The sequence below is a fragment of the Lathamus discolor genome, chromosome 4 (assembly GCF_037157495.1).
Source record: "Lathamus discolor isolate bLatDis1 chromosome 4, bLatDis1.hap1, whole genome shotgun sequence".
Lineage (NCBI taxonomy): Eukaryota > Metazoa > Chordata > Aves > Psittaciformes > Psittacidae > Lathamus > Lathamus discolor.
In genome coordinates, this window is record NC_088887.1 from 63,123,614 (window position 1) to 63,145,236 (window position 21,623).

General features: G+C 39.8%; 2 protein-coding genes across 4 annotated transcripts in view; one reads left to right on the forward strand and one right to left on the reverse strand.

The window, feature by feature from the left end:
• Positions 1–21,623, forward strand: part of C4H2orf49 (chromosome 4 C2orf49 homolog) — a 38,106-nt gene that overhangs the window by 5,701 nt on the left and 10,782 nt on the right. The window contains exons 3-5 of one of the 2 annotated variants that reach the window (XM_065677794.1): positions 1,687–2,059; positions 6,804–6,871; positions 6,961–10,063. In XM_065677794.1, the coding sequence (XP_065533866.1) occupies positions 1,687–2,059; positions 6,804–6,860 (430 nt within the window). In that variant the 3' untranslated portion in view covers positions 6,861–6,871; positions 6,961–10,063. Of the gene's footprint in view, positions 1–1,686; positions 2,060–6,803; positions 6,872–6,960; positions 10,064–21,623 lie in introns of those variants that run through there. The other variant, XM_065677795.1, reaches the window with a different exon arrangement.
• FHL2 (four and a half LIM domains 2) overlaps positions 9,920–21,623 on the reverse strand; it is a 42,637-nt gene continuing 30,933 nt past the window's right edge. For both annotated transcript variants that reach the window (XM_065677791.1, XM_065677790.1), the window contains exons 3-6: positions 17,408–17,582; positions 14,053–14,222; positions 12,252–12,438; positions 9,920–10,800 (exon numbers count right to left, since the gene is read on the reverse strand). In XM_065677791.1, coding sequence (XP_065533863.1) covers positions 10,649–10,800; positions 12,252–12,438; positions 14,053–14,222; positions 17,408–17,582 — 684 coding nt within the window. In that variant the 3' untranslated portion in view covers positions 9,920–10,648. The remainder of the gene's footprint in view (positions 10,801–12,251; positions 12,439–14,052; positions 14,223–17,407; positions 17,583–21,623) is intronic.

Here is a 21,623-nt window from a genome sequence, read left to right on the forward strand (position 1 = left end):
ATACCAGCTGAGCTACAGTTCTACCTCAATAATACTATTAAATATCTGAGGTCACAGATGGTGGTTTATACATCTTATTACTGAATATTTGAGCTTGCAGACAATCATGCCAAATAAAACCAAATGCAGTCTCTCCAACTTTAAACATTTCACAAAGTATTCATGTTCAGGGACAGTTAATTTGGAAGATCTATAATACCAGAAGAAAAAGGATGGTATGAATCTCAGAGTGTGTTCTATGTCCAGGCCAGCTTAAAGTGTGGCTACAACGTTTCTCTCGGATGTAGGAGATGCATGTTGAAATCTAGGTTTCACAGGGAGTGTCCTGCCACGGGAAATAGGATCCCAGAATGTTCTTTTCAGCTGTTAGCCAGCAGCAGTGTCCTCTCTCAGACAAGTGCTGGCTAACGTGAGTCCTGCTCTGAAGCTTTTAAGCTGCCTGTACTTTATATAGAGAAAAGGAATGTCACAACCAAGGTTCTGTGTTCTTCTGTAGACCATGTATCTGAAAATGAGATGTGACAGTTCTTGATGGTATTTCTCTGGGAATATTATCTGTATTGTAGCATGTGGTCATTTATACAAGTGCTACAATTCTAAAGTTCAGTTCAGAATAGATAATGATCCTCCCAGAACTGCAGTTAGTTCCTGGCTTGCCAGTCTTCACCAAGCTGAATTAAAAACCAAACAAAAAAATGCATCATCACCAACAAACAGAAACAAAATCACAAAAACCCTCCATAGGAAAAGCAGACTTTTGTTAGACTTTTGTTAAGGAAGGTAACTGAAAAAAATGCATGAAATCTCTTCTTTCACATGAAAAGCTAGTTTCAAAAGGCTGCTGGGGAAATGTGTCCTTATCAGGAGTGTTGAGTAAGTTTTTAGACCCAAATGAGCAAAATGTATCATGTTTTACTTTTGAAGTGTGTGTCACTTTTTAGGCTTTTCAAGTGAAAATATACATCGTAACTTAATGTATCTGTTAAATAGGCCTGTTTCAGTAATATTTAATCAACACAACTTGCCTGGCTGAACACTCCTGGTCCTGACAAGGGCGCATTTCCCCAGCAGCCTTTTGAAACTGCATTTACTGTAGATATAAGCCAAAAAGTTGTGTCTGATCTTTCGACAAACAAATTCCAAATGAATTGAAGGTCTGTCTTTGTCTCTATCAGTTCCCAGAAATGGATGAATAGAAAAAGAGGAGGATTATGTGACATATAATGTTGTGAACAGATAGTAATGTAGAAGCAAATTTGAATAAGAGCTGAACTTTCTCTTGCTCTGTGATCCGTTTTTGTAGGTAAGGTGGCATATACTTTCTCAAATACCTTTTGAAATACTTAACAGCTATTATCTCTTTAGTTATTCTGAAATAGCTACAGTAGGATAAGCACAGTCTTTGGTCATACAACTATAATTCCCTGCCTAGAAAGTTCCTACAGAACCCTCTTTGCTAAGGAACACTTACTCACACAACCCCCTGCTTCCCTCCCTTCCCCCTTTATATTTTGAAAGCAATTTCTGTTGCCTAAGTTTAGAGTAGCTAAGAGTTTAAGGTTAGTATTTTGGGGTATTTTTACTTTAGGCAAGATTAAGTTCATATTTCATTATCTGTGTCTTGGGTATACTGTTTTTGGATCATGTAGCTTGTGTTTCTGAGAACTTTACAATTTGTATTTTCAGTGTTACAACGGTAGAAGGTTTAAGGAAACGGCCATTAATTGTATTTGATGGCAGTTCAACAAGTACAAGCATAAAGGTGAAAAAGACAGAAAATGGAGCTGCTGATCGCCTAAAACCTCCTCCAGCTGGAAGCACCACCAACACTGTTAGAAGATTATCTGTTCCTCCGAATGCCGCAACGTACATTTCAGCCTCCAGTTTTTCAGAGGACGCTAAGCTGGGAATGAGGAATAATGAGACTAAGCAGAACAATATTTCAAAGACTAACAGCAGTATGTTGGCTAGTCTGAAGGTGTACCCCTTGTCTCCAGTAGCAGGAACTACTGTTGTGAAGTTAAAGAGAGCTATTCCAAAAGAAGAATCTGATTTGCCGGTATGTACATTCAGTATCTTGTTTTGCAGCTTTTTATTCAATAGCAACTTGCAGGAGCGAAATGTAGACCCTTGTAAGAGTTTTCAGGATTATTTTATTTTGGAGTAATAGCAGAGTTTTGTTTAGAAACAGGCAAAAGAGTAGCTGGTCTGGGAAAGATTAGAAGGAAAGAAATAAAGTATTTTGTACTTGTACGTAGGAAACTTCTGTGTGAGAGGAGCAGTTTTTTAGAAAACATATATGTATGTAACTTTAAAATGAGTTGGTAGGTAATACTTAAGGTGGTGCTGGTAGCAGTCAAATAAAACACAAAATAATCCTACTGGCAGCTCTGAGAGAGAGAACCGGTATTACAGAACAACATGAAGAGCCTTAGAAGGAGGAGAAGTGGTCTGTTTTCTGTAGTAGGGAAATGAAAAATGAAATTATAACATTTGTAACTATCACACTTGAATGGTTGAGTAGGACAAGCTTTCATTTGTCAAAGTGAAGGAAGAAATGTTACAGGATCTGAAGTGGGATGCTGAGAGCTGTAGAATATATCCTTAGAGGAAGAATGCCATCTGTTTTAAATCTCACATAGGAATTGGCAAGCTAGAGGAAGGAACTGGATATGAATATCTGGATTGCTGCCTAGACTGTGGGTCTGAATGAGAAGCCATAACAACATGCCATACTAACTGAAGTGAGAGGCTAAATGTTGAGTTCTCATTTTGAGCCATGGTGGTCTTAATCATGTACCTGGGCTTCTGTAAGATGATGAGAAAGACACGCTGAGGTCTTGAACAGACCAGTGCTGTTCTCAAGTAGAAGGCTTATGACTGAGCTGTTAATCATGAAGATAAATAATTACCTCTCTTTCTGCAAGTTAGATTCAGCTGCAAACAAATTTTCTGTAGAGAACTAAACTACAGCTGGGCGCAGAAGGAGGCCAGTGAGTTGAAGTGACGAAAGGAGAGCTAAGGCCAGATATATGAATTCAGCAGGGCATATCTTTGAAAGTGTAGGTAATTGTGCTCTGTGTAGCTGTCAGCTGGGGAGAAAGATAGAACAGTGGCTGTTTCCGACAAAGGTGTAATTAGTCTTTTAAGAGCTTGTCAGTGAGCAAGGAGCGATGGGCTATGTCCTCTTTAAAACATGCCGCGAGGTAGGGATAAGTCTTGCGTTTGTCTTCTATTTCTTCATGATGCAAATGAAAGCATTTTCACGTTTCCACTGGAGTATGGGACTATCTGGAGTTAAGTCTGGGCTTCAAAGGAGGGTCTGTTCTCAGTTGAACTGCAGGGGGAGCTTTAGCTATGCAGTGTGAATTACATTGATTAAAATTTTCTCAGGTCAACAGACTTCTGTTTTCTCAGTATTGGGTCATGAAATACTTTCTATTAATTTCTCTCTCAAAAGAAAAAATCCTTTCACAAAAGAATGCAGGTAAATCCTTGCTGTGTGGATTGGTACGTTCCTTCAGACTTCTGTTAAACATGAGCACCTAAACACATGGCTGTTCTGAAGAACTTTTACAAGGATCATGGCTGCAGCCCTGTGTCAGATTTATGCTGGAGAGTTGTGTTTCCTACTTACCAGTATTACTAGCTTATTTTAATACTTAGGACTCTTTGAAGTATTGGTCAAATCTGAGCCCACAGAGCTTTTGAAACTTCTTTAGTATACACCTCCCAGCTGCTTTACATTGCATTTAAATGTTTTGTAGACACAGTGATGAGCACTTTTAAGTGACTACATATCTGACACTTAAAAGGTATGACCTCTGGCACTTTACTTTCTACCTTATCCACAGTTTTTGTTGTTCAGGTTAATACCGGTAACTTTTTTCATTAGTGTTGGTTAGATATGTTTGAAGTTAGGCAAGTGTATTGTATGGATATTACTTTACTGTCTGAAATTAATGTAATATTGAATAATAAGTCATGGAGCCAGGAAGAGTCAATGTACTTGGCTGAAAAGTGTAAAGCCTGATACATTTTTTAATATGACCGTAAGGACAATTGCCTTTTCAAGTAAGTGGCTGTTCTTTGACTGTCAAGATAAACTGAAGTTCTTGTACTGACTAGCACAGAACTGTCTCTCCTTAAGGTCTAATTCCCTTAAACCTTTCAGTGGTTGCAATCTACAACATTGCTGTAATTAAACAAACATTGAAACTCTTAAAGAGAAGAGAGATCTCTTGATTGTGCTCTCCAAACCAGTGCTCTGCAAAATCATAGATGGTTAGGATTGGAAGGGACCTTAAGATCATCTAGTTCCACCCCCCCGCTACGTCTATACCATGTCACCCAAGGCTCTGCCTCACCACCTTCACAGTAAAGAACTTCTTCCTTATATCTAACTTAAACTTTTCCTGTTTAAGTTTGAACCCATTGCCTTTTGTCTCATCACTACAGTCACTGATGAAGAGTCCCTCTCCAGCATCCTTATAGGCCTCTTTCAGATACTGGAAGGCTGCTGTGAGGTCTTCATGCAGCCTTCTCTTCTCCAGGCTGAACAGCCCCAACTTTCTCAGCCTGATGACTGGAAAAAGGGAAATATAACCCCCATTTTCAAGAAGGGGAAAATGGAAGACCCGGGGAATTACAGACCAGTCAGTCTCACCTCTGTGCCTGGTAAAATCTTGGAGCACATTCTCCTGGATGGCATGCTAAGGCACATGAAAAACAACAAGGTGCTTGGTGGCAGCCAGCATGGCTTCACTAAGGGGAAATCTTGCCTGACCAATTTGGTGGCCTTCTATGATGGGGCTACAGAACTGATGGATAAGGGTAAAGCAGTTGATGTCATCTACCTGGACTTGTGCAAAGCGTTTGACACTGTCCCACACGACATCCTTCTCTCTAAATTGGAGAGACATCAATTTGATGGATGGACCACTCGGTGGATAAAGAACTGGCTGGATGGCTGCAAAGAGTTGTGGTCAATGGCTCGATGTCCGGCTGGAGACCAGTAACGAGTGGTGTCCCTCAGGGATCGGTGTTGGGACCGGTCTTGTTCAACATCTTCGTCGCTGACATGGACAGTGGGATTGAGTGGCGCCCTCAGCAAGTTTGCCGATGACACCAAGCTGTGTGGTCCAGTTGATACACTGGAGGGAAGGGATGCCATCCAGAGGGACCTTGACACGCTTGTGAAGTGGGCTGATGCCAACCTTATGAAGTTCAACCATGCTAAGTGCAAGGTCCTACACCTGGGTCGGAGCAATGCCAGGCACAGCTACAGGTTGGGCAGAGAAGAGATTCAGAGCAGCCCTGCAGAGAAGGACTTGGGGGTGTTGGTCGATGAGAAAATGAACATGAGCCGGCTGCAGTGTGCGCTCGCAGCCCAGAAAGCCAAGCGTATCCTGGGCTGCATCAAAAGGAGTGTGACCAGCAGGTCGAAGGAGGTGATCCTGCCCTTCTACTCTGCTCTTGTGAGCAGAACAAGTCCAGAGGAGGGCCACGAGGATGATCAGGGGACTGGAGCACCTCCCGTATGAAGAGAGGCTGAGGAAGTTGGGGCTGTTGAGCCTGGAGAAGAGAAGGCTGCGTGGAGACCTCATAGCAGCCTTCCAGTATCTGAAGGGGGCCCTATAGGGATGCTGGGGAGGGACTCTTCATCAGGGACTGTAGTGACAGGACAAGGGGTAACGGGTTAAAACTTAAACAGGGGAAGTTTCGATTGGATATAAGGAAGAAGTTCTTTACCGTTAGGGTGGTGAGACACTGGAATGGGTTGCCCAGGGAGGTTGTGAGTGCTCCATCCCTGGCGGTGTTCAAGGCCAGGTTGGATGAAGCCTTGTGTGAGATGGTTTAGTGTGAGGTGTCCCTGCCCATGGCAGGGGGGTTGGAACTAGATGATCTTGAGGTCCTTTCCAACCCTAACTATTCTATGATTCTGTGATTCTATGGGAGGTGCTCCAGCCCCCTGATCATCCTTGTGGCCCTCCTGTGGACTTGCTGCAACAGCTTCATGTCCTTTTTGTGTTGAGGACACCAGAACTGCACACAGTAGTCCAAGTGAGGTCTCAGAAGAGCAGAGAGAGGAGTAGAATGTTCTTGAGAACTCATATACCTGTCTTTACACTGCTTGTGTGAACTGTTAAAGCTGTAATTTCTCAGGGGTTTTTTCTTATGTTATATGGTGAAAGGTAATTATTTCACCACTTCAATCTCCCATTGTTTCACTTTGGGCTTGCTTGATTTTTTTTTTTTTTCCTGGTTTCTTGGGGTGGGTCTTGAAAGATGAATTGATCTGGGGCTTTGGCAATTATTTCACTTTTTATACCGATTATTACAAAGGAAAAGCAACTTTCTCTTCTCTTTTTCTAGTGTATTTACTATTCAACAGAAGTAAATTGGGTTTCCTAGTTGTGTGTGTTTTTTTTCTTAGACAGTCCCATTTCAACAAGTATTTTAAGAAAGCAATCTGATGTAAATATAAAAGTATGCTTAGAAACTCCAATATGTGCCTGTCTTTAAGATGCATAATTGAAATATACTTTTGGATAACTAATTGTGGGATTAAGAAAAACCAAATGATGTATGTGATTTGCAGATAGTTGAATTGATTGGCTTTATTTCTTAAAGAAGTTGTGTGATATTTAGCGTTCTCCACAAGATGGCAGTAGAAAGCTGTTGTAGTAGCGTAGAGATGCCTACAGCCATAGTCAGTGTAAGATTTAAATACAGTAGGTTAATTTCTAACTTCTACTTGCACAGTATATCTAAGAATACTTATATATTTTCTTATATTCCAGAATGACCTAAAGCCTACGGAAGCAAAGAAGAAAATCCAGCATGTTACATGGCCATGAAGTAGCTAATGGTGCTTGAAACTTAAGTATTACTTCCATATTTTCAAACAGATAAGTTGTATTTAAACAGTTGAAGTACAATTCTTTTTAAACCTTACAGGGATTCAGATTGCTGTGAAGTTTTAACGACTTTAAAAAGTTCCCTGTTGTAACGCTGGAGTCATTATCACCAGTCACCTTAAAAGTGTCTACTTATGTATACCAGGTAGCTCAGTATTTGTTTGAAAGGTGGTAATATTACAGTGTTCTAATACCAGCCCCCCCCCCCCTTTTTTTTTTTTTTAACAGTTGTGAAGATTATTATAGTTCATCTCCGGCATGTCATTCCAATTCATACCTAGAAATACATTATTTTTGTTTCAGTAGGATTCAGTTTTGTGCCACTTATGGTCAAATAGTTAAAATGGGTATAGAGATTCAGAATTATCCCAAGAGCCTTCTTGACATTAAAAAGATAACTCATTTAGATGAGAAAACTGACCATTCTGCTGGTAAGATAGTCTGAGACAAAATGTTTTATGTTGCGCAGAAGTGTAGAATTTACAGTGCAAGTTAGATTGGTAATAAGAGATGAACTGTTTTAACAGCATTACTTCAAATTGAAGTTTCTCTTATTGACATATGAAATAAGAAATACATGGATGGGAGTATGTTATTAGGCTGTTTGATATGGATCTTTGAGAGGAAGTAGTGAATGGATTAGTGCCATTTTCTCTTGAATACACATGCATATTTTATACATGCTGAAGTGTAAAAATGTGCTGATGTAGCAAATTTGCTGTTCTCTTGATTACAGTCATGCTTATAAAATGTGGGGAGAACATGTGGAATGCAGGCCAGTGATTTCTTAACTTAGTTGGAAAGGGACAGGGATAGGGAGACAAAGTAATACCTTGAGCATTAGCGTATGTAGGTGCATTCTTAAAAAATAAATAAATAAAAATTGGTAACCCCTTTTCCCTTCCTTTGGTCATTTAAGATGGATGTTGGTTTTCTGTGAAACTTGGTGTTTCATCTGCATTGTTGGTAGTGCCTTATAAGGCAGAAATCCCATTAAGTTGATAGAAACATTATTACTAGAACTCAGTGGCACACGGTGAACCCAATTTAGATCCATTTTAGATATGGATGGTAAATAATAACAACAACACTCCTGGGCTTAGTAAAACAGAGGAAGAATCAACTTCTGAATCCGTTTAGTTAACCCACTAAGAGAAGCTCTCAGTAGTGATCTGAAAGATGTTTACATTTGTAATATTGGTTAATGTGGAAACCAAAACCTGTAGCTTAATTCATTACTGACAGAAGTTCTCCATTCACTGTTACAACATAAAAGGCACTTCTCGAATGCTGTAAAATGGTAAGAATGTGTGTTTTGAAATAGTGTGCTGTTTTCCTTTTACTAAACTCTTGTCCAGTTTTTGTACTTGAGTACAGCAGACTTTAACGTAATGTACATTTTGTATGTAAAGAGTTGTCTTTTAAGTAACCTTATCCTATTTAAATAAATCCAATTAAAAGCAAACAAAGTAGTGCTGACTTGTTTTTGTGATGTAATTAAGGTTGTTCATTTTACAAGCTTACATTTCAGCGGACTTTGAAGTGATTAGAACTTAAGAAAGAGCTTACGGGGTAAAAGACTGTAGCAACTCTGGAGTTTAGCAGCAGTTAGTGTTGTGTGAAGTGTTGGTCCTTGCACTAGTGTAGTAGCCTGGTAGGAGTTCTGTTTTCTGTGTGGCTTCTTGGCAGTGGTTTAGAGTTTAGTCTATATTTTGTTGTAGTTCCAGTTGCTAGGATCACATGTGTGTTGTTACGTATGCAGAACTGTACTGGAATAATAGCATGATGTCTTGTTTTCAGACTAGTTTGCTTTTCAGCCTTGTCATGTTTCACCTCACGTTCCTCAAAGCTGGGACCATTTTGCCATCTATTGTTCTTGGAGGGCAAGGTACAAGCCATGCTGCTTTTGCTCCCTTCCACTACCCCCTTAGTAATCTTTCTTTTCTCAGTAAAGTATTAGAGCTGCAGTGTGTTAGGGGATTGCCAGCTCCCAGAGGAGAAACTGAGCTGCTTGCCCTTCTCTGTAAGAGGGATTTTCATGGCCGTTCTTCATCATAGAATAAAGTCATCAAACAATAGAATTTAATAATTCAATGAGAGCTGATTTGCACAGTATGCACTTCAAAAATGTCATCCAACAAAGTTCTTCATGGTTTCCTAACCAAATCTTACCTGATGCATCTATTTACCTTGTTGAATTAATGAGAGAGGAATGACCTGTGAGCACATTACACTTGGTATGAAAAGAGACAAATTCAAGAGTGGTGACAGGAACTAGGAGCAAACTTTTCCTACCCAGTTACACACAAAGTATATGCCTAATCCTTCTTTCCACATCTGAAGATTCCAAGTGTGACATATTACTTTTCTCCTTTTGCTGGATGCAAATGAATTCCATCCAGAAGGTGTACCAGGATCATACATTGTGTAACATGGCCAGATTTCTTGAGGTTTGTTTTGGGAAGAGAGTTAATCTTCCTTTGGATTGTTTCCTCTTGGATTTTACTGACCTGCTAGCATGCTGTGGCTGAACTTTGCCTTTGCAGCAGACATGTAGCAGAAATGATGCTAGAGCAAAGGGTATTTACATATTGCAATACATAACAAAATGAAAGCATGTCCTAGCATAGAAGTTAAACTTCTGACTTTTTCAAAGATAAATGTCTTCTGAGCTGTCTTGACCTCCTTGCTCACCGAGAAAAACAGTATTTTGGTTTTTAGCTTAGAGCCTACTAGCACATTTTTATCAGCTGCATTCCATTCAGTATTTCACACAGTTGTTTGGTTTTGCTGATAATTTTCACACTAACTTCCGTTAGTAGAAGACTATGTTGTATCAGCATGGTCCATCTGAGGATTGCCTAAACCCCCCAGGTTTGTAACGACAAAGTGCAAAAAGGGTTGTGTTTGTGTGGGTCTTGCATTGTGTTCCTTCAGACTGTGAAAGCATTTCATTTGTAAATAACTAATATGTAAATGCAATTAAACCACAATCACTATTTTGTTTTAAATGATTTTATTTTGAAAAATACAATGTGCAGTGTAATGTTGACTGACTGTAATACTGACACTGTCAATCAGAACTTGTACTTCACACAATGATCAGCTAGTCATGCAATAAAATATGTACCTGTTACAAAGCACTCCCACTTCAACTGTTTTATCTTTATATCTCTTCATTGCATGGCACAAATCCTTGTACATTGAACACCTTCTACATTCACAGTCTTTCTACACACTTGACAGCGCACACTAGTCACATAGCTCGAGAACACTGAGGCGAGACCACAGCCTTATTGAAATTGAGTGGGGTTTGCCACTGATTTCAGTGGGCTGAGGGTTTCACCCTGAATATCCATCTATTAATGTATTGTATGTGGCCATTGTAATCCTTGAACTACATCACTTGCTTGTAACCAGAATGTGGAGTGGAAAAAACAAAAAGCAAAACCAAAAAGATTATGTGAAGTCAGTAACCCCCAAATGATGTTGCATCTTGGGTTTTGCATTAGTTTTGGTTAGCTGTAGCAATCTTGAACACCACCACTGCTACTAGGGATTTTGAAGTTGTTTTCCCTCCAGATTCAGAGTTTGGAGAAAAAGGTTAGGTAATGTTAATAGTACAGCGAAAGTCAGAGTGGCAAAGCTAGTTCTGAACATCTGTGTATTTCAGACTATATATCGCAAGCATGGCTTTCCTCCCCTCTCCCCACCTCTTGTTTTGATCTTTAAATATCCTTCCCACACTCAGGGCAAAGGATGTCATCCCTTTCTGTGAGGAAGCCTCGACCCACTAATGAGAGAGAGCACTTCTTACAGTTAAAGCAGTCATTATGCCACTGCCGTTCTTCAAAGGAGATGTACTTGGTTCCTCCAAGTCCTGTTTGAAAACCAAAAGCATTCTGTTACAAGAAAAGAATAGCACATCAGCCATCAAGTGGTGCTGTTTCAGACAACACTCAGGTATCAAAGGGGAGACATACAACAGTGAAAGAATGCCATTGTGACAACTGTTTGTTGCCGTGCCGGCTTTGCTACCCTTATTCTGTAGCAAGTATAATTTTCAAGGTATGGCGCTATGATATACAGCAGGAAAGGAAAGCAACTGCCCCTGAACAGAAGTCTGATAGTTTTTTTCTGAATGTTTTATAGTGTCTTCAGTTAATTGTGTTTTCTAAAAATGTATTTAGATCATTAAAAAAAGTCTTCACAGGTTGTGTCATGACTTGAGCCACAGCTTTGAGAGAAGAGTGCCTCAAGAAGAGAAGCAGGATAGCAAACTGCAAAAAGCACTGAAGAGTGTGAGGCTATGGAGGTTATCATGAGGGGTATTGAAATTGTACGGGGAAAAAAAAGGGACAAATGTCTCTTAGTAGTAATTATCTTTTGCTTAACCTCAGAAAGGGCAAACAATTTTAATATGATGCTTTAGAAGGACTAGCTGGAAGTCAGTGAAAAGGCTTAGTTGGGTATATCTCTTAGTTGGGTATATGAGAGGGGGTTTGGTTTTGGTTTGCCTTTAGTAGCAACTTTTTGAAAGAAAAAGCATGTGATAGAAAGGACTGCAATACTCAAGAGGGAAATGCCTCTTTTCACACAAACAGAAAACAGTAGCTACAGGTGTTACACACTGACTTTTCTAGGAGCTATGCAATCAAAAGTATGTTACTTAGGGACAGGCACAAGGGCAGAGTAATATGAGGAGAAAATGGTCCACATATAAGTCAGATTTGCAGTCTTGCCTGTATGCATCATGCTGTTAAATGCTGATTACTTCTTACATGAGGTTATATTTTTATGCCAGGTGCTTTGCAGTAAAGCTCTAAGCAGTTGCTCCTTTAAGTACTTTTATACTGGAAAGCAGTATCTAACAGTCTTGCGATGTCTCCGTTGCTGTCCTGAAAAGGCAGGGTAGAAATCCTCTAGAAATACAGCATGAGATATAAGCCAGTTGGACAGTTTCTCCTGGCAAAGGCACTGTTGTTGCTGTGATCAGTGATCCCTTTCATGAATGCAAGTGGAATGACGTGCAGAACATGCGTATCCCGCTACGTGCACAGCTGTGTTGCTGTGGGTCCACCATGTTCCATGAAAATTGGGTGGAAAGGGGGAAACTTCAGTTTAAGGACCTCTTCCATTTCTTTTTGTTAGGCATTTGAAAGGCATCTTAAGCATTTAATTTCACACATTATATTGTATGTGAATTGTACACTGTCTTGAGTTTCCCAAGTTACTCACAATGAACTACTGAACTGTTTTTAACATTAGAAGCAGTTCATTGGGAGAAGACAAACAAGCAAGGTTTAAAGGCACTGGCCATGAGAGACCTACCACTGATTGGGTTTGTGCATCCAGCACACTTTTTGGCGTAGAGGTTGCAGAAGCAGCTCAGGCAATATGCAAACTCATCCCTGGAGGTAAAGCGTTGTCCAGACAACTGCTTCTTGCACCCAGTACAAACGAAGCACTCTTTGTGCCATGGCTGCTCTCGGTAAGTGACACCTCCTGTGGTGATAGCCTGTTTCATGGAAAGTAAAACAAGAAGTGTTTTCTTGAGGGTGGCAGGTTTGATCTTTGATTTTGGAGAGAGGAAAGGCAATGAAGTTTTTGTGGGTGGGAGGAGGGAAAGAAGGCTTAGCAGCAGCAAAATCATTGTTTTGGCTGGAACTGACTTTGAGAAAATCATGCAAGTGTTTTATGGTAATTTCCTAATTTATATAAAGAAGTCCCATACTTAAAGTACCTTCTTCTCCATATATTGGATAATCTCACTCTCAGTTATTTGTTTTTAAAGCTAGTCTTTTGTTTGTTGCTTTTCATATGCATGTGCTAGGATTCATCTCACCTCTGTTCTTTTACCTGTCACATTCTTCATGGTGAAGGAACTACCTCATATGTTTCAACTTCCCCATTGCTTTCCTTGGCAAAGACTTTTATTTTAAATTTTAGCTGAACCCTGTGCTTTTCTGGACTTTTTCTCTTAGAACAAGTTATTTGCGAAACCAGCCCTCCTGATGTTAGACAAATGGAACTTTTTTTGACCGTTTGAGTATTCCTCAGCAAGCTGTAAAATTGGGCAGTTTAAGTTTTCTTCCTTTCTTCTGTAAAGAGAGATTCCCTTGGAATCAGGCTTGTGTGTGATCACTCTACCTAGTATCTGTATTCACCTGTGTCTTTGCCTCTTTCACAAGTATTTCTGAGCCTGTTCTCAAATGTGGTTAAAATGGGACGCTAGGCAGGTTTTAAGATATGAAACTCCAATTCAGAAAATTAATGGATGGATAGGAAGTAATTAGATATACATTAGGTCAAAGGCTGAAAGAAAAATTGCCTTTACTTGTTTGGTTTTGCCTGTGCAGCAGCAAAGATGCAGTTATTTCTGGCCAGCTGGTATGCGACCAGACTCCAGCTTTGCTTGACTGGGAGGGCAAATGAGCAGGTAGCACACATGGAAGAAAGTCTGGGTAGGTTGGGCACGGGTGGTGTGCTGGAAGCACACAGAACAAGACAAAGGAAACACTGGCAGTTGGAAAGGGAATTTACTGTGGGTATAGCCATAATTTTGATTGACTATGCATATATCTATACAAAACTGGGATTTGTTGATTCCATAATTAATGATTCCTTTTAGGAAAGGATTCTAAAATTCCTATCAGTGCCTATGTATAGAACTTAGGAAACTCACAAATGAAAGGTCCTTAGCCTAGAAAGTCATATTCCTAAGCATATTTAGCTTATAGTGTTTATTTCAGGAGCAGCATTTGCTCTGTGCTTATCTCTGTCTTGAACTTCATTAGAATATTAACACATTATCAGTGCAAGCTTGTTTTCCTTCCGGTTGAAATGTTTAGGTGTATGATGGGTTATACTTGAATGAAGTTATTCCACTGCAGAATTATTTTCTTTTTAAATGTGTTCTCCTTATGCTTTCAACACAAACGGTCTTTGAGTAAGAGAATTCTCATTGTAGTAAATGCTGTGCCTGGTGCAGAATGGGAACTGAAATTATCTCTTAAAAATCAGTTGATTCTGAGCCTTTTAACACATGGAAATAAGGCATTCTACCTGCTTGGAGGTAAATTGGATGGACTTCAGTCACTTAGGTTTTAGGTAAGTAAAATAAGAACCCTACCTTCTTGCACTGGACGCACTGCATGGCAAACTGCTTTTCATAGCAGGGTACACAAAAGTTTTGATTGTCCTTAGGGATGAAACTCTTTGTCCCAATAGGCTGTTGGCAGCGGTAGCAGATAAAGCAGGTCTCGTGCCAGCTGTTGCCCTTGTACTCCATCTTCCGAGTACCTGTAATGAGACCAGAGCATCAACCGAACCACTGCTGCTTGAGACTGATGCAATTTGTACCTCCTGTTTGCCTGGCAGCTGGTTGTCAGTTAAGAAGCAGTGCAGCTGTGACACGGGGGCCTATTTCATGTTCCCAGCAGCTTTGCATGGTATTTGGTACCGTTCTGATTTTTGAAGAGTGAGTGGTTCTTCTGTGAAGAAGAAAAACATTTACTGCTAACTATGAAGGCTTAAGACACCTTTTTGTGGTATTATTTGAGTTAATAATAAATTCTAATGCACAGGAAGGTTCTGAGGAATTAGCAAGACGGCAACAAAAGCTGCTGTTAGTGCTGAGTGAAGGTAAGGCCATACCTCCTTAGAGTTTGACTTTGTTCATTCCTAGTCTCTATCTGTTTTTTCAGACATCTGCAAGATACCTGGTTAATTCCTTGCAACCTTCTTGCCTCCCTTTCCCAATGAAGCATAGTCACTGTCTGAGACAAAGGATTGTTTAATATATGCTGTAGGGCCTTGTTCCTGCCCTCCTTGAGGTCCACTATAAATTTGCAGTGGTTTCCAGCTGTGAAACACCTATCATAAATGTTTTTCTGTCTCTTGAAACTTTCAGATGAGACATTGGCACAGGGTGCCCAGAGAAGCTGTGGTTGCCCCATCCCTGGCAGTGTTCAAAGCCAGGTTGGATGGGGCTTTGAGGAACCTGATCTAGTGGAAGGTGTCCCTGCCTGCAGCAGGGGAGTGGAACTGGATGAGCTTTAAGGTCCCTTCCAACTCAAACCAGTCTGTGATTCTGGGAAAAGCAGAAAAGTGGTATGGTAGCTAGGAGCTGAACGAACTTGTCTAGAATGAAGTTTTAGGGTGGAGATACTGTGCTTTGCAGGTTCAGCCCACTGTATGACAGGTGGACTCTCTCCTTCCAGGGGATTGGAGATACCCTATAATATGGACAGATTTCTTTGATCACTGTGTAATTTCTTATGTACCATTTAAGTCTGAATATTTGATATAGGCCAGAAGGGAAAGGAAACAAATGATGCTGCTACGGTTCTGCTTTACTATTGAAGCCTGTAGCAGCAAACATGATATCAAGTGCTTGGAAGACTGACAAGCTGATCATGTTGGCTAATGATGAAGAACCACACTAACTCCTTTGATGCCAACTCTCCACATCCCCATTACTTCAGGGTAAAGTTTTACCATTTTCCCCTTCTGAAGCATTAATTCCTCTTTGTTTACTAGTTGCATATTTTTCTTCTTTTAATTTACTTTTGTCCTATTAAATTCTGCCCAGAGGTGTTCTGCAGGATTTATTAATTTATTCCATTTTTTGTAAAGAACTGACTTGCATAAGGGAGCTGTTAATTATCTTTCTGCATGATGCTTGCATGCATAAATATTTCTATGTCATTTTATTAATGCACACCTTTTAAAGAATTATGCCCTCTCTGTGCTGCTAGCTTTCTATATCATACAAAGGTGAAATAAATCAGTCCTTGAAGGAATAATGTTCTAGAAAAAGGAGATGTAGGGTGGCTTGTTTTTTTAATAACCTAGAATCTTCACATTTTTAGCTGTTCTCTCTTTGGGATTGTGTTGCCACTGAAACTCAAGGCAGGGGGAGCTCTGTTTGTTAGCTGCTGAAGTCAGTGGGAGTTTAGTTTGAAGAAGGACAGAAAGATCAGGCTTGTAATTACTTTAGTATTTAATGGGCATGTCATGATAATGCTTTATTAAATCTAAATTGTGCATTTAGTGGCGCAAAGCAAAGGGCAAGTGTAGCATTAACCATCTCCATAAAGGGTATCCAACCACTTGCTGGTTCTTTCAAAATGAATTATGCTTCAGTTGGTGGACACAGTGCTCTGGTGCAGCTTCTGTACTAACATGGTGTGCTGTGTAAGCAGAAAGTACAAGTTGGGTGTCTCGGTCTCTGAATGTGATGACATCATGGCTACCTTGAGTAAGCAGCTAAGGACCAGTTGGTGATTGCAAAGCTTCATAAAAATCGATTTCTTTTGTTTCAGATTACAAGAGAAGAAGGGATTCTCTGGGTATATCTGTCCATTACTACATATCAATCTATAGCTTGCATAATAGGCAAAAGAGATCCATTTGGTAGATAAGCTCACTGATCATGGGGGTGAATTTGATGAACAATCTTAAAAATATATACAAATACGTAGTTCCAGCTTTAAAACTAGCTCTGGCTACTTCCACACATATCAGGTGTAAGTGCTGCATCTGTAAAACCAGGCGCCCATGGAATAATAGAAGGAGGTGCTAAACTCAATCATGAATGGATAGGGCCATCTGCTTTTAAATATCACTGTTGTTTCATTTATATGTCCTATTCGATCATCAAGCCCTTAGATGCACAATGTTGTGGGGTTTAGCTTTTGTCTAAGACGACCAGTGTCAGAACCAGCCAAGGAAAAAATTTACTGGAAAAAATAACCAGTAATTGTTATGGAGCATGTGTGTGGCTTTTTCAAATTGCCTTTTAATATTTTATTTCTGGACCAATATTCCTTCCACTTTCTGCCCTCAAATCATCACAGAATGCCATTGTATTGACATGAGCAGGTGAGGTTTTAGCAGTCTACCACCATAACCTCGTGTTTCATGTTGAAAAAGAAAATAGCTCTTTCCTGTTTCTTCATATCTTTGTGCTCAAGAAAGACTTTAGAGACACTTTGACCAATTTTTCATTTTTTATGGGAGAAGCTAAACTTAGAGTAATTACATAGAAAGCTAAATTGTGAATTAAGCAAGCTGTTAAATTTGCAAGCTGCTTTTGATCTTCAAGCAGTGGAAGCCAATCAGGACAGAACACAAAGTTGGGATTGGACAGAGAGATCAATTTTAATTGTCCAGCTATCAAAAGTCTTGTAATGAATACTGCTATAGAAAATCGTAAATCCTTTTAATAAAAATGCTAAATGAAATAAATATCAATTATCGAGAGTAATCTGCTTCATGTGAAGAACAATTCTATGCTGTTCTGTCAAGAAAATTATGTCTTCTGGTCAAGGAAATGGCTTAGAATGCATCATTAACTGTATTTTCTGAAGTTCACCATGACTTAGCAGATAGAGTCAAGGGAAAACATTTGTTATAAATGTTGCTGAGTTTGGGCTCGATATTTAGTCTAATCTTTTCTTAGTCTAAAAAGTGAGCATCCTAACCTGGCATAATAGTCTTCTTGCACTCATTACATTTGGAAGAGTATTCATTGGAGTAGCAATCAGTACAAAGTAGATGTTCCTCTTTTGCAGCAAAGGGTTTGTCCACCAATGAATTCTTGCACTGGAAGCAGTGGAAGCAGGTTTCGTGCCAGTGGCGATCCTTGTAAGACAGATCCTGTAGAAATCCAAAACCATGGAGTAAGTGGAATGAGTAGTTTGCACAACTGGAAGCTCAGGGAATACAAACACATCCAAATCTGAACCACAGCCAGGAGCTGAGGCTAATTCACGCAGCTCAAGAAAACAAAGTGCTCTCATGAAGGTGAACTTACTTCTCTCTGATAACCAAGAACAGCTCATGACAGCTATTAACCCTTTTTCAGTTCAAGGTAACCTTCATTTTTTGTATGTGGCACAGGAACAATTAGTTTCAGTTAGGTATTTACTTTGAAAATAAAGCTCCACTTTTGTGTCAGATTTAAAGTTGTTAACCTTATAGGTATAATAGACTTCCACTGATTGTCTTAGCTGTTGCTGATTTCTATGTAATTTCCTTCTAGCTCTTCGCTACTGGACTTAAATCCCTTTCCCAGTTGCTTTCTGTTATTTATTCAGTTCAACAGATTCCACAAATGATGGAATTGGTTTGATCCCTGCTACTTTTTTTTTCACTACAACGAATTTTTGGCTCTCGTGTTTTGGTTTACCTGTATGTTTCAAGTATGAATCAAAGTGAAAGATGAGAGACTACATTGTACCTGCAGACAGTGATTCAGAACACTCTGGCCGCAGGATTAGCATGGGCATCTGAGTACTTATAAAACTCTCTGCAATAGCACTTTTATTATTTAAAAAAAACCCCATTCCTTCTAAAAATTGTGACCTGAAGGGATGAATTGTGCCTTTCAAAATCTAAATGCATTTAAATTAAAATAATTAAAGTTTAAGTTAAATGCAACACTTGAACACTGTCTTTGGACTTCAAAGAAAATGGAGCTTAGATCATTACAAGAAGAGGTGTCTACCCCAAAATGGTTTGAGGTGGGAGTGCAAGGGTCTAGTTGTCGTGAATGGGCAGTATAAAAACAGCAGAAATATCTTCTCAGGTTGTAGCTCGAGATCACTATGTATTAATTTTGAGCGCTGAATCTGGTTAACTGAAAGAAAAGAATGAGTTGTGGATCATCAGATTTTTTAATTGTGAAAATGGAAGCGTCTTGCATCGTTCAAACACAACTAGGCCTAAGCTGCTGTAAGTCAGTACAGTCACAGGTAACTCCAAATGTTCAATCTTGGCCCAAAGCAAACAGAAGATACTGTGTATTAGGCTAATCTAAAATAGCAGCCTGCAGGAGCCTTGTCCTCATGAATAGCTGACAGGAAACAACACTGGAATAGTTTTGTCGAGCTCAGCTGGTATGTGGTAACGTGTTAAACTAGAGTAACTTCAGTCAGAACTTGACCATGCAATTAAGCATTTTTGTTTGGACATCTGTGCTACTCACCTAATCTCTTAAATCACTGTGAGTAGCGATTGGTACCCAACGTGTCCCATCTCTGAGCTTGCACTCAGAGACAAAGTATCTAAAGCTCCTCCTTTAAAGCTTTCAGACAGTTGTTTGTTCAGCTTGTCTATCCTTTTCAGCTAACTCATTTTGAAACAACACAAATTTCTACTGCCAAATTTTAATCTTTTCTAAGAGAAAAATGAAAAAAATCTTCATTGGAATGTATTTACTTTTTTTTCTTCCTTTTTAAATGAAGCTGAATAACCTCAATCTGATCTCAGAGGGGAATAATATTTTCAACCGAAAAATACAACCTACAGCCAACAGTTTTCCAAAATCTGAAAGCTGCCAACTAGAAAGTAGAATGACAACAGATGTGGTTTTCTTTCTCATGTAACAGAGTATATTCAGTTTATTCCCTTCCACCTTCCCCCCTACCTGCTGCCTTTCTCCTCTTTTTGCAATATTCTACAAGCTGTTTTTATATCCAAAATTCATGTGCCGATATCTGCTTCAGTTCTTCCTTGTTTTATCAATAAAATTATACCCTGGGGAAGGTGAGTGCCTTTTAGAAGAGGAGTAATGAAGACAAGGATTAGGTGTCAGTGATGAAAGGCTTGATCCTTGAGTCAGTTATCCTACTGTACAGGCAGTAGCTGGGTATATATATGTATAAATAGCAGATATGTCAAATTATGTCAAAATATGTAAAAATAGCAGATATGTCACTGTGGTAAAGTGGCTGGGAAGCGGGTCTGTGGGAAGGGACCTGGGGGTCCTGGTGGACAACAAGCTCTATAGGAGTGAACAATGTGCTGCTTTGGCAAAGAAAGCCAACAGGGCGCTGGGTGACATCAGCAAGGGCATCACCAGCAGAGATAAAGAAGTCATTATCTCACTTGGCATTTGCCAGGCCACACCTGGAATACCGCATTCAGTTTTGGTCCCCACAATACAAAAAGAGATGTGGACAAGCTGGAGAGAGTCCAGAGAAAGGCCAAAAGGATGACCAAAGGACTGGGAAGCATGCCATGAGAAAAGGCTGAGAGAAGTGGGTCTGTTCAACCTTGAGAAAAGAAGGCTTAGGGGAGACCTTATAACATGTTCCAGTATTTAAAAGGTGGCTACAAAAAATTGCGGACTCTATTTTTAGAAGGAGTCACATGGAAAAGATGAGGGGCAATGGCTACAAGTTACTCCTGGAGAGAATGCAACTGGACACTAGAAGAAAGTTTTCCACAATGAGAACAATCACTCGTTGGAATAATTTCCCCAGGGAAGTGTTGGATTCCCCAACCTTTGATACTTATAAGATTCACTGGACAAGGTACTGGGACATCTAGTCTAGGTCATGCTTTGCCTAGCGAGATTGGACCAGATGATCCTTGAGGTCCCTTCCAAACTGGTATTCTATGACTCTATGATATTGCTTTCTCTCTCTGAATCTGTCACATATGAAGCAAGGAAATCTGATTTTGTCTAATGACAAAGGTTCTCAGGTCAGTGTAACAAGGTGACTGAAAATGTAATTTGGTCTACTTCAGTGTATCTGTAAAATGTTGATAAGCCTGACTTCTCAACTACTTTATGCTGCTCCAGGGAAATGAGTCCCTGGTGCTCCATGTAGGTGTCTGCCTATACAGAGCACACAGATGCTCATGGATGTGTTCTGTCCTCTATGAGTGTTTTTCAGTTGAAGTGCAGAGAGCACCAAACCAGTTCCAGATGTGCTACCAGTGAAAAGAGAAGTGGAGGAGGGCAATGCCTGTCTCTGCAGAGCTACGATAAATCCTGCAGCAGAATTTGCAGGAATAACAGTTACGTTTCTTCTGAACATGGGAGATAATGCTTCCCTTATCTGGTTTCATTTGAAGGTGAAAAGTAAACAAATTAGCAATCCCTGAAGCTACTCAAATTTGAATGGGTGCTTTTCTCAGCCTGATGTGAGACTTAGCCTCAGCTGAGAATTTCAGCTCAGCATTCCCTGGGACAACCAACTTAATGATGGATGTTTCTGAATCAGACATCACAGAGTGGGCCAAGTGGAGATCCTTTGTAGCCATTGTGCTGAACCCATCCCCTTAGGCCTATGAGAACAGATAAATGTATCTCCCTCTTTTAATATTCCACTTCATAATAAGTAGTCTGATATTCAGTAATATACTGCAAGAGTGTTGTAACTCAGGACAGGATTTAAACATTAAGAATTAGAAAACCAAATATTTTCTCCCTTTCTTGATCCACATTATTAAAGGCCTTATTTTCTGTTTAGTTTATTTGTAATACCAACCCTTTTTATTCAATTTTGGCCTCCTGCATGCTGAAACAGTAGCTTTATCTCACAATCCACTCTTAATTTCATTCTCACATACTGCAGAGGTTTTCACCCCCTCCTGCCTATCAAGGCCAATTTATGGACTGCATTAAACGCTGGATTACTGTAGCTATTGCTTGATGGTTTCTGTACCATAAGGCCTGCAAGGAAACAGTTAAAAAAGGCAAAATCAACAAAAAGTCACACTTCAGCAGTTAAGCAAATGAGAACATGATGGATTTCCAGAGAGAAGCATGAAGCTGTAGGTGTTGTCAGCATTCACCAGGGACGTAGGCATTGAAAGGACAGTTCTTTTCAGAAAGAGTAAATTTCTACTGGAACCTGTTTGCATATGGATAATGTGTAATAGCTGTGAGAGAAATGGCATTGTGTC